The sequence below is a fragment of the Diadema antillarum genome, unplaced genomic scaffold (assembly GCF_040938485.1).
Source record: "Diadema antillarum isolate AM-2024a unplaced genomic scaffold, OU_Dant_1.0 seq00001471_RagTag, whole genome shotgun sequence".
Classification (NCBI taxonomy): Eukaryota; Metazoa; Echinodermata; class Echinoidea; order Diadematoida; family Diadematidae; genus Diadema; species Diadema antillarum.
This window is the reverse complement of record NW_027272210.1, coordinates 5353-21422: the sequence shown is the minus strand read 5'-3', so window position 1 is coordinate 21422 and position 16070 is coordinate 5353. Positions and strand designations below refer to the sequence as shown.

Here is a 16070-nt window from a genome sequence, read left to right as displayed (position 1 = left end):
ACTCAAAGACATCTCATTTCACATGCAAATCACAATGGGAAATGCTAATAACTTGTAGATAAGACAGTAGAAAGTGTATGATTTGTTTCTGCTATATTATGCAAAATAAAATTGAAAGACAAAATGACACATATAATTCAAACAATTTATCACAATGCAGCGATAAGCTTACATAATTCTGCACATACCAGTAATCACAGTTATAGCATGCATTACTATGGATTAATAGATCATTCAGGAAAGCGCTGTTGTACAGTCAAACACTGTTGTATACACTTAATAAATGGGTACATTCTCATCATGCTAATTAAATATGTGTACATATTACAGCTGTACAGTGTCACACGAGCCATTCATGATAAGAATAATAAATGCCCGAACATGAAGATAACACCTTGAATCATGAAGCGGCAAGACTATTTTCAAGGGCATCCTGACAAAATCTTGAGACTTATAATGCCACAAATGTTCAGAATTCATATCGATACTGCAACAAGTGCTCGCAGTTCCAACCGGTATCCTTCTAGCTGCTGGGCTCTTGCTGTAATACATAAAGTACTGTACTAATGTTTATGCAATTGGAAGCAAGCCGTGTTCATGGATCACAATGGTAAATTAACAATGCAAGATAGACAATTAATAACATCATTTAGTATTTATGTTCACAAAGAGCTGGGTAACTTCTAGTTAGCTAACTTTGATGGAAGCAGTGCCCCAAGGACCTCTAATTTCAAGTGAGGGACAATGTGAACAAAACTTGTAATAAAGTTAGAGCGACACTCCCAACAGTACACACATATATTGATATGAAGTAAGCCCACTTTGAAGTGTTATTAGTGTTATTAGTGTGAATGCAGTTGAATAAAGAATGAGCTCATGGTTAGCGTTAACTTTTGTGAAGGCCGAAGTACTTCCCGTTGAGGGGTCATTGCGTGTGGCACACTGACTGCACTTCCAGATCTTATCAGAGTGTAGCTCATTGTTGGCTATCTATGAGTCCCATTATCAAAGATGAGCACCATGTAAACATAACTCACAGTTTGAAATTAATTTGCCTATCTTCGACGATGACATGACCCTGTGAACTTGGCTAGATTTCATCAGAGACCTTTGTTTTCTCCTCTTAGCTGCCTGCAAGCAGGGCGTCTTCTTGGACCACAACACCTCAGAGAGGTACGAGTCTCGCTTCGTCACCGTCAAGCTGGAAAAGAGTCCTGCCCTCATGCTACGGGGAATGGAGGACTCTGTTCTAGGTATCTGGGTGGCTCACGGGGAAGGTGAGTACTGGGGAATATTAAGGCGGAGAGGGACCAAGTCCTTTAGAGCAGGCCTACTTTTAGTACAATCGACTTCCCTTATAACAAAGTTCTCTTGACCGGCAGTTTTGTTTTATTGAAATTTCTTTATAACCGAACAGATAGACAAAAAACATAGAGCGGGTGATGTTAAGGCCTGAATTTTTACCTTGTTGTAACCGGAATTTCGTTATAACCTTGTTCGTTATAATGAGAGTGCAGTGTATTCGATTTTGATGCAGTGGAACCTTGTTGTCAAGAGATTGGATATACTAGTAGCAAGATACCATCTTTTTTTTTTGTCCCTGACTATAACAAGTAACCTGATATAACAAGAAAATATCAGTGTTTCCAAGCAGCCCATTATAATGAGGTTTCCCTATACATGCTTACTTACGAGTGGTACAGTGCACTCCCGTTATAACGAACACGATTATAACAAAATTTGCAAAACAATTCTTGCAGCAATTGTGTAGCAAACCTGCAGCCTGAGGTCACCCTAATGTAATGGGTAATAGAAACTTCTTTGAAATGCCAGAAATAGACCCTGGTTTCTATAGCAATACAATACGCATAATATTCAATGGAGATACAGCATACCGTGGTATGTTTCAAACATTGAAAACGCTGAATCATCATCTTTACTCTTCCATACATTATTCTGAAATTCCAGGTTGTCTTGTGTGGCCTAATAAATGAAAGAAAAAAAATTTGACCTTTTTTCTTATGCAGTTGCCTGTAGAAACATAAGCTACAAAACATACAAACATTACTAACTAAGAATATAAACAAGACTAAGTATATTGATTTGATATTGTTAACTAGTTAGTATAAAGGAAAATTTCAGCCTCTCCTTATGGCATGAGGTTTGGACGGACTATTCAAGAAACAATTCACACACACATGTATATAGAGTCTATTACCATTTACACATGTATGTACAAATATGAAAAGACAAGTTTATTTCTTCCTTTGTTGCAAGCTTATGATACCATTCGATGAAAAACAACTCTTTCGACACTCTACTAATTATCTCATTTATGTACATATAGAGTTAAACTAACAAGAAGAACACATAATACCTCATCACAACTGATAATGCCCAAAGAGTTGAAGTGATGTTCTCTTGTTACATGCTTTAACCACATGTGTAATACTGTGAACAGTACAAAATTCACAGACCATGCAGCTTCCTATTCACCTTCGTGTTTGTGAGGAGATTATGTATTTGCAGAGTTAACGGCCCGAATTCACGAAGGTGGTCTAAATTTAAACCATGGTTTATGTATATTTCTTCTGCGTATTTATGATTGACAGATTGCGTACGCTAACAGGCATCCAGTAAAAAAACGTGCATTGATGCGCGCAAGTATTGGTACGCCTATTTAACGCTTATTTTAGACCATGGTCTAAATTTGTACCATGGTTTAAATTTAAACCACCTTCGTGAATTCGGGCCAACAAGTCTCACAAGAGGTAATCTCCATGGTCAAACTGCATGTTTGTGAGTTGGATGGCAGATGCTGCCACTTTTTCTGGGAAAGGAGATGACAAGATATCTTGGATGTACACTAGAGTTCAGGGGAAGATTAAACAGAGAAATGTATATGTGAAAGCTGCAAAGCGTGTCTTCCACTCTCTTTCATATGACAGGCAAGATGAAGTTTGCATCAGATGCGATCCAGTCCCAGGTTATTGCGAACCATCTCACTCCCATACGCTACGTGGATGACGAGGGCACCGTGACCATGCAGTACCCGTTGAACCCCAACGGCTCTCCGCAGGGTATTGCGGCGCTCTGCTCCCCGGACGGCAGGCACCTGGCGATGATGCCCCATCCGGAGCGGTGCACGCTGACTTGGCAGTGGCCGTGGATGCCTCAAGACTGGAGGCGGGACCTCAAAGCGTCGCCATGGCTACGCATCTTCCAGAATGCCTACACGTGGTGCCTAGACAATTGAAGCATTACATCGAAGAAATGGCTGAATAGGAAATGGTTACCTGTATGTGCTACTGTATGGAGGGACCTGATGCAATCACTAGCATGTGATACTGAAATGATCATATCATAATTTAGTGCATCATGCACTCTAACATATTTTTGTCCCTCTTAATATTTTCAATATGTAGAACACTTAGTTTTACGTTGACTTCTTATGTCTTGTTTGTGTCTAAAAAGTAGGACATGCTTCAAGTGAAATCTGAAGTTACTGTAAATATGCTAAGTCAACTTGTAACATTCCCAGATATGGTATTTGTTTTCAATGTCAAAATAAATTTCACCAAGACAAAGTAAGACTGTAAATCAATGGCTTTATGCCAAGTTCGTGGAGCATACAGTTTTGAAGTGTTCTCAAAATGTATTTGAGTAAGGTTGCTGTATTTAGACAAAAGAATACAGAGAGTATTACATGTCATCCTGAAGTACTAGGCATTTGCAAGAAAGAAAACATGTGGCATAGACTGAATTTTCACTTATAACATTCCTTCCTTATTTATTTTTTACATGCATGCACAGCCTGGAGAAGATAAAAATTAGTCACTAGTTAGCAAAATACCAAAAAAAAAAAAAATTAAGAAGAAGCAGAGTTATCTCCTGCAGTGATGTAGAAATGCATAGTGTAATCCACAATGGGGGGGGGGGGGGGGGGGGGGCTTGGTTTGAAGGAAAGGGGGGAATGGTTGCATAATGCGCATACCTCATAGCATCCTCAAAGGACCAGGGTGCTGGGGATGTTGTCATGCGTCACTTCTTCACCATAATAGTTCACTATCAGCAGGTCTGGCTTGTCATGTACCATCTTCACCAGCATTGCATCTGTTATCTGGAGGGGCAGAGAAAAAAATGATAGTGATTATGATAATGAAAATAATAATACAATGATAATGATAAAACTAATGACAATAATAATAGTCTTTTCATGTCAGCATAATTACATGCCGGGACATCTCCGAGGAGGGGGAAATGGAAAAAGATGGGAAGTAAAATTGAAGCCATACATGTGAATACTGCCACAAAATGAATGTACATGTATTGATTATTGTTGATGTGGGGCTGAATATTCCGTACACTGTAGTTGAATGTAAGACATTCATCATCCACAGGGTTTGAATAAAGAAATTCATCAATCAGTAATACTGAAGATGCTATATTTTTGACGATTGTATAAATTATCATTTCCAGAATAGTTCCATTGTTTTGAGAATTCTCTGAAATCTTCATACAGAACCACGTCCGTCTGTACGTGTGTGTGTGTGTGTGTTTTACTTGTGCATGGCTCTTTATCAGCATTGTGTACAGGTATTTCATGGTTAAAGGTTTTCAATATCTCAGACTTTGGTATTAAGCTCTGTATCTATGAGTCACTTGATATATGGAGGTGCTGTTTCAATGTCAGACAATAAAGCGACATTGAATCTCATCAAATTTGAACCCAGATTTATTTGATGCATTTCTACAGTTGTTTTTTTTTTTCAAAGTTTGGATGGAATTTCTTCTTCTTTTTTCAATCTGAGACTGATTTCGTCTTTATGTGTGAATTTTCTTTTTTGTGTGATAAATTCCCAGAATGCTCAAGAATATGAAATGTATATGAAGTGATGACAAGACACAAAGGAATGAGATCAAAATCTGATATGAATTAAAAGTTTCAGTTTATACATTATAATGCGAAAAAATTTTTCCAAATTTCACATACATACTCTAGTATGACAGAAAAATCGCCCAATGAGATGAGGGCAGTAATTTGGAGTCCGTATTCTTGTTATTTTTTTTGTTTTAGGCGGGTGTTTTATATGTAGCTGTGATTTGTCATGATGAAGATGAAGCACAGTTACATGATTGTTAGTTACTGCACTGTTATACAGTCACATAACACAAGTATCCAATCATGATAATTCTGTCTAATAAATGTTACAATGCACAACTGGAATAACTAGTGTTGCTTTAATCACAAACACAAAATCTGGTACATGGTAGCACTGCACTTTTATTGTGACAATATTTATTTTGTAAAGAGAGCTGTGAGCTGACTTGAAAAGTTTCAAACTACAGCATTAAGAAAAAAAAATCCTGGCAAATTCATTGTGGAATTTGTTTTCTGTTGAGTTCATGTTGTGAATTACAGGAGTACTCTTGTTCAACATAAAAAAATAAAAACTTTGTAACAGAAAACTTAATTGTACAGTGTATTATTGGTTTCAGTTTGTACATGTACTCCTGATGCAAATTGTTTTACAAAGCATATACACTAAAGACAGGTCATGAAGTTCCAGAAGCCGTACTTTGTTTGTTTGTTTTTATGCCTCCGCCACGAAGTGGTGCCGGAGGCATTATGTTTTCGGGTTGTCCGTCCGTCCGTCCGTCCGTCCGTACGTCCGTCCGTCCACTTTCGTTTACGCGATAACTGGAGTAATATTTATTGGAATTTTACCAAACTTGGTCCAAGTATGAAGTATGATGGGGCAATTATTTGATTAGATTTTGGGTGAAATTGGCTAAAGGTCAAAGGTCAAGGTCAAATCATGAAATTGTATCCGTTTACGCGATAACTCAAGACTGGATGGAGCAAATTTCACCAAACTTTGTTGGAGGATGATGTATGATGGGACAATTAATTTATTAGTTTTTCAGTGAAATCGGACAGAGGTCAAAGGTCAAAGATCAAGGTCAAATCCTAAAATTTATCTGTTTACGTGATAACTCAAAACTGGATGAAGCAGCTTTCACCAAACTTGGTCCAAGGATGATGTATGATGGGACAATTAGTTAAGTAGATTTTAGTGACATTGGCAAGAGGTCAAAGGTCAAAAGTTCAAGGTCAAATGCTACAAATGTTGCAATTTCCCCCATATATATGCAATGCCCAAAGGTATTTTGTTGAAACTTGGTGTGAACATGTACTACTGCGTAAAGATTCTCCAGAGAGAGTTTCATGTCATAAGGTCAAAGGTCAAAAGGTCAAAGGTTAGGTGAAAATGTTGCAATATCACTTTTCTCGCAAATGGTTCAATGTATCTTCGTGGAACTTGGTACACACGCATGTACTGACTGGCAGGGATTATCTAGGGAATTTAGGGGTCATGGGTCAATAGTCAGGGGTCAAAGGTCAAGGTCAACTCCTCAAAATTTTACTATTTCCCTCATATACTAGTATATGCAATGCTTGCATTATTAGTTTCAAAACTTAATACATGCATTACCTAATGCAGATTCTCTGGGAAATTTCCAGCCAGAAGGTCAAAGGTCAAAGGTTAAGGGTCAAAGGCCAGGTTTCAGTGCCCCCCCCCCCAAAAAAAAAAAAAAAAAAAAAAAAATCTATTTTTTACCGTCATTACACTCTTTCTTCATACCTTGGAAATTAATCAATGCATAAACTAATAAAAAGGTCTGTCAGAATTCAAGTAAAAATTCTCAATTCCCCAAATATGTGTACCTGCACTCTTAGAAAATTATAGCAAACCCAGTTCAAGACATTTCTGACAAACCTGTCATTTCAATATTTTGCCGGTTATGTGAAACTGTCATGGATCACACATTGTGAAGACATTGTACTATACGCCTATTGGGAGAATCATGCATTATGGCGGAGGCATCAGTCGCCATAGCAACATTTCTAGTTTCTACCCTATGACTAATATCCTTTGAATGATAAAGAAACCTCTGAATGAATGCTTTCCTTTGAATTGCACAGAAAACATAAGAAGGATATTTATTGGCAAGTGGCAATGAGTGTCATGAAATAATTAAACTTCTCCCATCATTGCTATTTATACTGAATTTTTATACATCTATTTTGACCGACTTCAAGTTTTTCTGCAATATTCACAGTTTTTATGAACTAAGTATTCAAATCCGCCAATATTAAAAGCAAAGATACATCAAGCTGAACAAGAGAAATCTGACTGCACTTATACGATATACAAATTGTACACTCTGACAAAAAGCATAAAAGCTGCTTGGGCTGTATCCCGTATGCTGGTGATTCAGCAGGAGTTGACCCATGAAAATATGGGGGAAGATTAACCTTTTCTTCTTTTAATTCTGATGTGACCTCCTGCTAGCAAAACTGTACTGTATATATGTACCTGCAAAAAGGGCACACAACTGTTATGTGCTTTGTTAAATTCCCCCCTTTGGCCCCTTGCGGTCTCTTTATGAAACAAGCATTTTGTTACCAGGAATGAAGGTCTGACCTTGATATATGAATGCAAGAATGGGAGTAATTTGCAGTGGGAAATGACTGTTCAAAAATTCACTCGGTGTGGTCAACATACATATTATGTTATTCTTTGCATGTAGTTTTGAGCTTTTAGTGCACATATTGTATTAACAAATTGCCCCCCCCCCCCTACAGAGATAGTCAATGGATCGCAATGAATTGACATCATTTAGAATTCTTCTTGACTAATATTTCACAAGCTCTTTTGATGCCTATTAAGCTTAGGAATTGCACCCCCCCCCCCCACCTTTTTTTTTTTTTTTAAAGGAAATCATCGGTACATAAGGTTTAATGAGCATTCACCAAATTGTAGGCCTAAATGACAAAAACAGCACGTCAAAAGACACCTCTTTTTAAAGAAATTTTCTTCACGATGATTGCATGCATGGTTAAATAGGAAGAAGGGGGCCAACTCCATTTGTAGCTGACACACTTTTGGCACAATCACATCATTGTTAAGTCTTTGCAGTGTTGTGGTGAAAACAACCTCTCAGATACTCCTTTGAATGCAAACACACAGACCTCCATTTAACAGTCCTTCATAAATGCAATTAAAATAGACTCATTCATTTTGTTTTTTCCTTGTTCCAAGCTGTAAACAATATCGTATCATGTGCACCATGTGCTTTCTGATACTTAGATCTATTTCTCTATATCATGTGGAAAAAGGTGCATTCACAAATCTGAAATATGTGACCTGCTTGCCTTTTATAATATGGTGAGAAGAAGAATACTGTTGAAGGTAGACGATGGACATGATATACAAAAAACACATTATAGAGCCCACTGTCCTGGAAATTGGTTTTCCTTTATATAATTTTTGGTGTTTGCATTATAGAGCATTCTTCTTCTTTTCTTTTCGAGAAACATGATTCTGACATATTAATCCCAACTGTATTTCATCACAAAAAATTGGTAATTTCCTTTGATATGATCAAGTATTCATTCGATACAAGAGCTGTGGCATGTTTCATAAAGCTGTTCTTAAAGTTAAGAACGACTTACAAATGACTGGTGATCAGTGCTGATGTGCTATACTTATCAGAATTTCAATAATTCAGCACAAGAACTGATCGCCAGTCGTTCTTAAGTCGTTCGTAACTTTAAGAAAAGCTTTATGAAACACCCCCTTGATGTTGTAGTAGAGAGAAGGTTATTTTCTTCTTCAAGGGGTTGCCCCTTAATCAAAAGTTGAATAAATCATTGAAGAATTAACAGAAGTTGGCAAAGATGCCATTATGGATAAAGTCATGGTCTCCCATGATTAACCCTTTCTGTGGCAGGGACTTTGTAAAGTGTGTGTGGTGCTATGGGGTCTACTGTGCCAATGGACACCCAAAACACACAAAGGATTAAAAGAGCCAATCTTACCCTATTGCACTGTCTGAGATCCAGGTAGGTCAGCTGCGGGAGTTTGGTAGGAATGTCAGCAAGGCAGTGTCCCAGGATGGCATGGAGGCCAAGCAGATCCAGATGTTCCAGGTACCTGAGGATACAGACCCAAACTTCTCTTTATCAAAGGGAAAGTCCATTCTGGTACATGTTTGGTATTATGTAAATTGGAGAAAATTTTGGGGAGAAAATTGGACAAGCAAACCACCCCCCCCCCCCTCCCGAAAAAAAAAAAAAACACAATCACCTTACGAACCGCCTTAGACAACTTCCTTGGCAACTCTCTGTGACTTACATTTAGGTGTTTAGCAGCTCTCTATTCTGTTTGTACACAAAAGTCACCAATTATCATGATTTTCCTCTCTTTTTTTCCCCAGAAATACCAATTCTTGGTATATAATAGGAGTAATCAATTTTTGCATGTCCTTCTCAGTGTTCTGTCTGTGCCCAAATAATATGAAAAAGATGAAAATTAGCATGTATGTTAAAGCCACTGCAGACATCACACAGACTATACCTGCAGTTGTCCAAGACTTCTACTAGTCCCACGTCTGTGATGAACCAGCACCATTCCACAGCGAGATGTTTCAGATACGGACACCTGTGAAGAATGGAGATAGCTGGCCACTGGTAATGTGGATTTTACACCAATGGAAGAATACATTGGAAAGCTATGCCCCCCCCCCCTCCCCCCCCCCCCCCCCCCCCCCCCACACACACACATAATCATAAACCCCATCACAAGAGGATGTACGGGTATCTTATTGCATTTCATGACGAAAACAAATTTTCAGAGGCCAAATCTCTACACAGATAATCGGTTCTAGGGCAATTACCCCCTGGACAATTACCAATTACCCAAGACCCTTCCTCTGACCCTAATCCTAATCCTAAACATAATCCTAACCCTAACCCAAACTCTAACCCTTAACCTAATCCTAACCCAAATCTTTTAATACTCTATACCTAATCACTAACCAGTATTTAGCCAGAGGGTAATTGTCCTCAGGAGGGTAATTGCCCTGATACGAGATAATCACCCACACAGCCTCTGAGACCAGGGCCCCGTTGCATAAAACTATGGTCAGGGCCGGCGCAGCCGTGGGGGCCGTGGGGTCTCGGGCCCCCACACTTTTTGTGCACCATACAAAGGAATACATAAGGTGTCATCACTTTGTTGGCTCATGAAACCCGGAAGTGGGCCGCCACACTTTTGAAAACACTGCGCCGTTCCTGATGGTGACAGTACAATTACAGGTAACTCTGCAATGAGTGGTAACAATCAGTGATTTCTTGTCTTTGATTAGCCATGGAATAACTGCTTTTTAGAACTACAGCAATCATTTGAGAATATCTAAACAAATTTGGCACAAGTTGTGGACGCTCTGCTGATTTGGTACACAAAATTGCATTAATTCTGATTTTCTTACTGATTAACCTTTTTTCATGGCTACATTCAATTCCAATTTAAATTTCCTTTGAATAATTTAGTTTCACGTCCGTACCGTAAATGCCCAGTATGGATGCAGAAAGTATCAATCAATGCATCCGGGTAAAGAAGACACATCCTCACCTGTGGGCAATATTTATGAGCCCTTGATCCTTGAGCTCCGAACACTCGGACAGGTCCAGGAAGGTCAGGCCAGACAGGTGGGGGGACAGGAAGAGGCTGGCCAGGGCCGACTCTGTGAACTCCTTACCCTTGTGGAACAGAAGGTGGACAGGGTTGCCCCAGTCCTGGATGGATTCAACAAAGGACAAGACAAAAAGGACAATGTATTTGTAATGAGACAAATGGGATGCAACTTGATATGTGTTGCACTGGTATACAAATTGTACACATGCACATCTTTCTTAACCCTATGGGGGGTGGGGGGGGGGGGTGGAGTTAAATTGACCCCCCCCCCCTTGACACTGAAGTTACATAATGTTTTGCATATGCATGTCAACCCGAAAACAGCTCAAATTCACGTTATCATGTGCAAATGAAATGCAAATTGTGTTTTTTGGGTTAAATTGATATAAATTAGATTATTTCAGCTTTTAATCATAGAAATTAATCAATTTTAGTGTAGATAAGCTTGAAAGAGTCCCTGCAACAAATTCTGGCCAAAAAACCATAGAAAAACAAAAGGTCGGAAAAACAATACAATACATAAGAAATTAACAAAACAATAAAAAACAAATGAAATTGATTTTGATTGTGCTATTTTTTTACAAGAAAATTGTTTGACGTCTCTTGAGGAATTCTGACACAAAACTTTAGCAATCATTCAGCCTTTTTAATGGAGTTACAGGTGAAACTATGATTTCATGCATAAATTTGCATAATTAATTTATTCAAAATAAAAAGTCAATATTTTTCTATTGTATGACCATGTTATCTTGTAGTTGACATCCGGCTCTATGTCTAGGCCACATTTTAAGGCGATCGTGCGATCGGCGGCTGAGATCTGGGGGGGGGGGGCATCAAATTGACCCCCCTCAGTAAAAACTTGGTCTCAAATAGCCCAGTTAAAATAGGGTTAATATGTAAGGATATGTTTGTAAAACTAAGAAAAGCAAGATTAACAAGAATGGTTTGAATATAAATGACAAATGGGAAACAAACAATGTATGTATATTAAGTTGTTTGTTTGTTGTTCTTATATCTTCTGTGATACATAATGTACTCTTATTCTACAGTGCATGAGTATCTTTTTAGGTAGAATGAACGCTTAATAAGAGTCTCTCTATTTATCATTATTATTATTATTATTAAATCATATTTCTGGGAAGTCCAGTTCTGCTTTTATACACTGCACTATCATTATAACAAATACAGCTGTCACAAAAATGTTGTTACAACAAGAGAACGACAATTCATGTCCCAAAATGATTGCCTACAATCTTTGTGTACTTCAGTGTTCAGCTGTTATAGTAAAATTTCGATACATCGAAAGAGAACTGCCGGTCCCCAGAACTTCGTTATGACAGGAGTTCCCTGTACATGTATTACCGATTTATTTCATCAAAGGATGGATAGATGCACTTACCCGTAAGCTTTGCAGTGTGTCATCAGTCAGCTGTTCGCAAAAGAAGACTTCAAATTCGCTGAGGTTGGGGCACTGCATGGCTTGGTGGACAGACACATCGGTCAACTCGGCACCGTCCAGCCGCAGGCAGCGCAGAGTGGCTTGTCGCTCTTGAGTGAGCATTTCCACCGCCCTGAGATGTGTTGAAATAAAGATTTCAAAGACCTCGCACTTGTAGGCATCTATTTCCTTTACTTACAGAAATTCATCATGCAGTAAATCAGGATACAAGCAGTATATCAGTGAAAATTTGAACGAAATCAGAAATATATATAAAGCAGTGTGATAATTTTGGAGATGTGTAAGTTATGTAACTTGGCATTCCAGCACTGCTTTGCATGGCTTTCTATTTGACTTGATGTGATTTGTGATTTTAAAAAATTCCTTCCTATAAAATTACAGAAAATCCATGTCCATTACAAATGAGAAGGAAAACAGGAACAACAAAAGGTCTGCAATACCTGCTAACATATTAAATAGGTCAAAAGGACCAAAGACACAGCATTTCAGAAACTACTAAGAAAAACAGAAACCATCAAAAAAAAAGAGAAATAGGCAGGCTACAAAACCTCCTCACATTGAAAATGGAGTAAATAAAATGGAGGACAAATATAAAAAGTATTTAATATAAGAGACGATGAACAATATCTTTCAAAAACCATGCCTTTTCTGTCACATTTTAACCATCATATTACTAGAGGCAACCTGCTCTTACACATTGTCAATGCCATTTTGAGATGTTAGGCCTGAAAAGATTAACTCTGAGTACCGGCATAGGGTTCACTCACCTGTCAGTTATCCATGGAATTCCATTGATGTCCAGCTCCTCCAGATGATCAAAAAATTTGGCAATCTCAAACACTGCTTCGTCCGTCAGCTTCGTGCAGTGAGACAGGTTCAGTGTCTTGAGCCTTGGCAGCAAGATGAGCCTTGAGATGAGGCTATCAGTGATTTGGTCACAGCCCTCAACATTGATCGACGTGAGCATGGGACAGCCGCTGATGAGGGTGCTGAACATGGCGTCGTGGACGCTGCTGACAAAGCCGAGGTCGATTTCGCGGACGCCGGGGCAGTATTCGACAAGCGCCTGTATCTCCGAGGCGCTCACCTCGTCGCGGCCATGGAAGGTCACGCTCTGCAGGAGTGGGCACCTCCGGAGGACCGCCCGCATCACCTCCGGGTGGATGCTGGTCCTGCTGGAGAAGTCCAGGTGCTGCCAGAGCAGCGGGTCCAGGGCCAGGTGGTGCCACGCCTTGCAAACGGGTGCCACCGACGTGCATAGTTCCGTTCGGGACAAGTACTTGAAGATGTGGAGAACAATCTCCTCAGGGATTCGGCTGAAGCAGCAGGCGCTCTCATCTGACTCGCTGTCCTGATCGTCCTGCAAAATGTCAGTGAAACCATCTCTGACACACTCCTGATCCTTGAGGAATTGCATACCCTCAAAGTCAGCGCATCGATCGGGAAACTCGTGTTTCAGATTCTGAAAATCGCGAATTGCATCATCCAGGTCTACCCGTATCAGGTCTATTTCCTGCAAAATTGAAGTGGTCCATCTCTCATTTCTTCTTCTCTTTTCAATTTCTATTTAAAAGTATCATTTCATTAAGGTAACATACATTTACGATAGTTTGCTGTAAAAATGATATCTTATCCAATCTTTGTCATGATTGCATGCACAGCTTTACCATATATGATATGACTGCTTCTTAAAACTCTGGCCTCATTTCTAAATATTCCATTTTATTCCAGTGCATACAAATGCAAATAGCACTCATCATTTATTACTGGTAGGCCTACACCTGACATCATGATGGTATATCATCAGTCTGTATATGTGAACAGTGCAATCAAGAAATATCGCTTAGCCCTTTGAACATAACGTTCACGAGATTGTGCCTACACACCTACATATCCAGATTGCCCAAAGCAAATCTGTACATTGTGAAATATGTGCATCATTTATGCACCAAGTTTGATGACAGTTCAGTGTGTACAGATTTGAAGATTAAAGCATTCAACTTGTGAAAGTCAAGTGTCCTTGCATGATTTTCAACAATTGGAATTGGAAATTGGTTGTCATGCTTCATGTTTTAACAAAAATTAATTGAATTAGTGAGTTTTTTCTTTCAGTGATTGAATTAATGATATTATATAAATTGGCAGGTTACCTCCACCATACAATGCCTATTGTAATCCCTGTCAAAGGATATGAATATTCCCATCAATGCAAGAATGATAAACTATACTTTTCAAACAAATGTAATCAGAAAAGTTTAGATGAAAAACATAACCCATCCCAATATAGACATGCGCATGCAAGGGCACAAAGTGGGATCAAGAAGATAGGAGGGTGCACTATTTTCTACAACAAATAATAGGATTGCCAATTTTCTCACGAAATAATTTCTTGTGAGCATCCTTTCAAGATTGTTTTAAGTCAGGCAGTCCATTCTTCTTCAGGGTGAAGTCACTGAAAGCTCCACATTGGATTAAAAAGCGCTTGTACATTTTCATGACTGATTAATGGGAAACTTTGCTATTCACCTGCAGAGTGCTTGCAGCCTGGTCAGAAATGATCGAAGCAGTGGTCACTTTGGTTAAATCACTGGAAGGCAAGCATTCCCAAGTCCCTTCCTCCTCCTCATCGCAACTGTCAACTTCTCCTCTGTAGATGAATCGTTCTTCCAATTCCTCTTCTAGCCCCCCATCATCATCATCCCTAAGGAGGGGTGTCTCCTTTATATCTACCAAGAATGGACATCTTCTTTGGGCATCCTCATCATCCTCGTCCATCATCTCCTGCTCCTGATGGAGGTCCATCACGACGATGTGATCCAGCAGGAGGTTGGTGGACTCTTCGATCGATTCCTGGCTTACCTTCCTCAGGAGCGGAGGTTTCTTCCTGACTGTGGGAGGGTACTTCTTCTTCACGCCGGCCGGGTCGTCGATTACTGTCTGCTCACTTCTGCCCAGGAGACCAAGATCCTGGGGAATCTCCTTGGGTGTGTCAATGATGATATGGTCATGGTGACTTTGGTATACACCTGAATTAGTCTCCTCCTGTAGGTTTTCCTCTGCTGGTTGCATAGAATTCAGTGACTCAAATGTGGCCCTTTCACTGCTCACATCTTCAGTTTCTGCATCTATTTTGGCTGCACTGTGACTTTCCTGATCCTTGCTTATCCATGCTTCTAGAGGTAGTGATTTTACAGAGCTAGTGTTTTCTGTTGTCTTTGCATCTTGAAACTCTTCCCCTTCAGCTAAAGCTATGCTATCTATGCTTTGTTCTATGGCTTTACATGAATTTTCTTCTGTTGTATCATATTCTGAACTGTGGGAATGACTTAAACGTGGATCTATCTCTTCACTATTTTGGAGAATATGATGTTGACTACTATCTGTGACCTGAGTCTTAGCTTCAGCACCATGCTTGACTTCATCACTAGCATTATTTCCATTGTCATCTGCGACTACTGACCTTGCTTCCATTACTGGCTTGAACACAGCAGCATGAGTCTTCTCCTCCCCCTCCCCCTCTTCTTCCTCCCCGATGCAATCATCACCTTCCAGTGGTAGAGATGAAAGAATCAAGTGTGGTTGCACTGCCTGCGCCTTTGGCAGGTCCGGGAGCATGACAACGTGATCAATGAGCAGGTTAGTGGACTCATCCAGAGACTCCTGACTGATTTGCCTCAGGAGTTTCCTCTCTCTCGGCACGGGAGCTGACTTGGGCTGCAAGGATGCAGCAGATGCCCTCGGCCATGACTGGTTCAGACCGAAGGGCATCAATCTGTCCCTCTCCTCCTCCTCTTCATCTTCCAGGGACAGTGTGGAATCCCGCATCCACGCATCCTCCTCCTCCTCCTCTTCAAACGACCTGGTGAGTCTCACGTTAGGATCAGCTGACACTTGGGACAAGCCTTCAGGCTTGTCACCAGAGCTCTCCATAATTTTTATCCTCGAACGCTTTGCCCTGCTGAAAGAAACACTGCGCTGGTGTTATATCCCTAAATGCAAGATGAGATGATTTATATCACCATATTCTGTTTCCATCATGTAAAGTCCTCATCCTGCATCACTCTAGT

General features: G+C 39.7%; 2 protein-coding genes across 2 annotated transcripts in view; one reads left to right on the top strand and one right to left on the bottom strand.

Annotated features, from left to right (window-relative positions):
- LOC139709797 (phosphoribosylformylglycinamidine synthase-like) overlaps positions 1–3509 on the top strand; it is a 27749-nt gene extending 24240 nt beyond the window's left edge. Inside the window, exons 23-24 of the mRNA XM_071621759.1 lie at positions 1128–1277; positions 2949–3509. Of these exons, the coding sequence (XP_071477860.1) occupies positions 1128–1277; positions 2949–3256 (458 nt within the window). The 3' untranslated portion in view covers positions 3257–3509. The remainder of the gene's footprint in view (positions 1–1127; positions 1278–2948) is intronic.
- LOC139709793 (uncharacterized) lies at positions 3145–16070 on the bottom strand. Its single transcript, XM_071621755.1, has 8 exons — positions 14530–16070; positions 12771–13516; positions 11944–12115; positions 10482–10645; positions 9426–9509; positions 8888–9002; positions 3995–4120; positions 3145–3244 (listed from the first exon to the last, which is right to left on the bottom strand). Exons 1-7 carry the CDS (start codon positions 15931–15933, stop codon positions 4007–4009), a joined length of 2799 nt encoding a protein of 932 aa, XP_071477856.1. The 5' UTR covers positions 15934–16070; the 3' UTR covers positions 3145–3244; positions 3995–4006.

Bases quoted from the DNA above. Each gene is read 5' to 3' on its own strand.
- LOC139709793 (XM_071621755.1), bottom strand. From the start codon at position 15,933: ATGGAGAGCTCTGGTGACAAGCCTGAAGGCTTGTCCCAAGTGTCAGCT. The intron at 9,510-10,481 runs GTGAGGATGTGT...CATTCTTCACAG, and splicing joins CTCATAAATATTGCCCACAG to GTGTCCGTATCTGAAACATC. The intron at 9,003-9,425 runs GTATAGTCTGTG...CTGTATCCTCAG, and splicing joins GAAGTCTTGGACAACTGCAG to GTACCTGGAACATCTGGATC.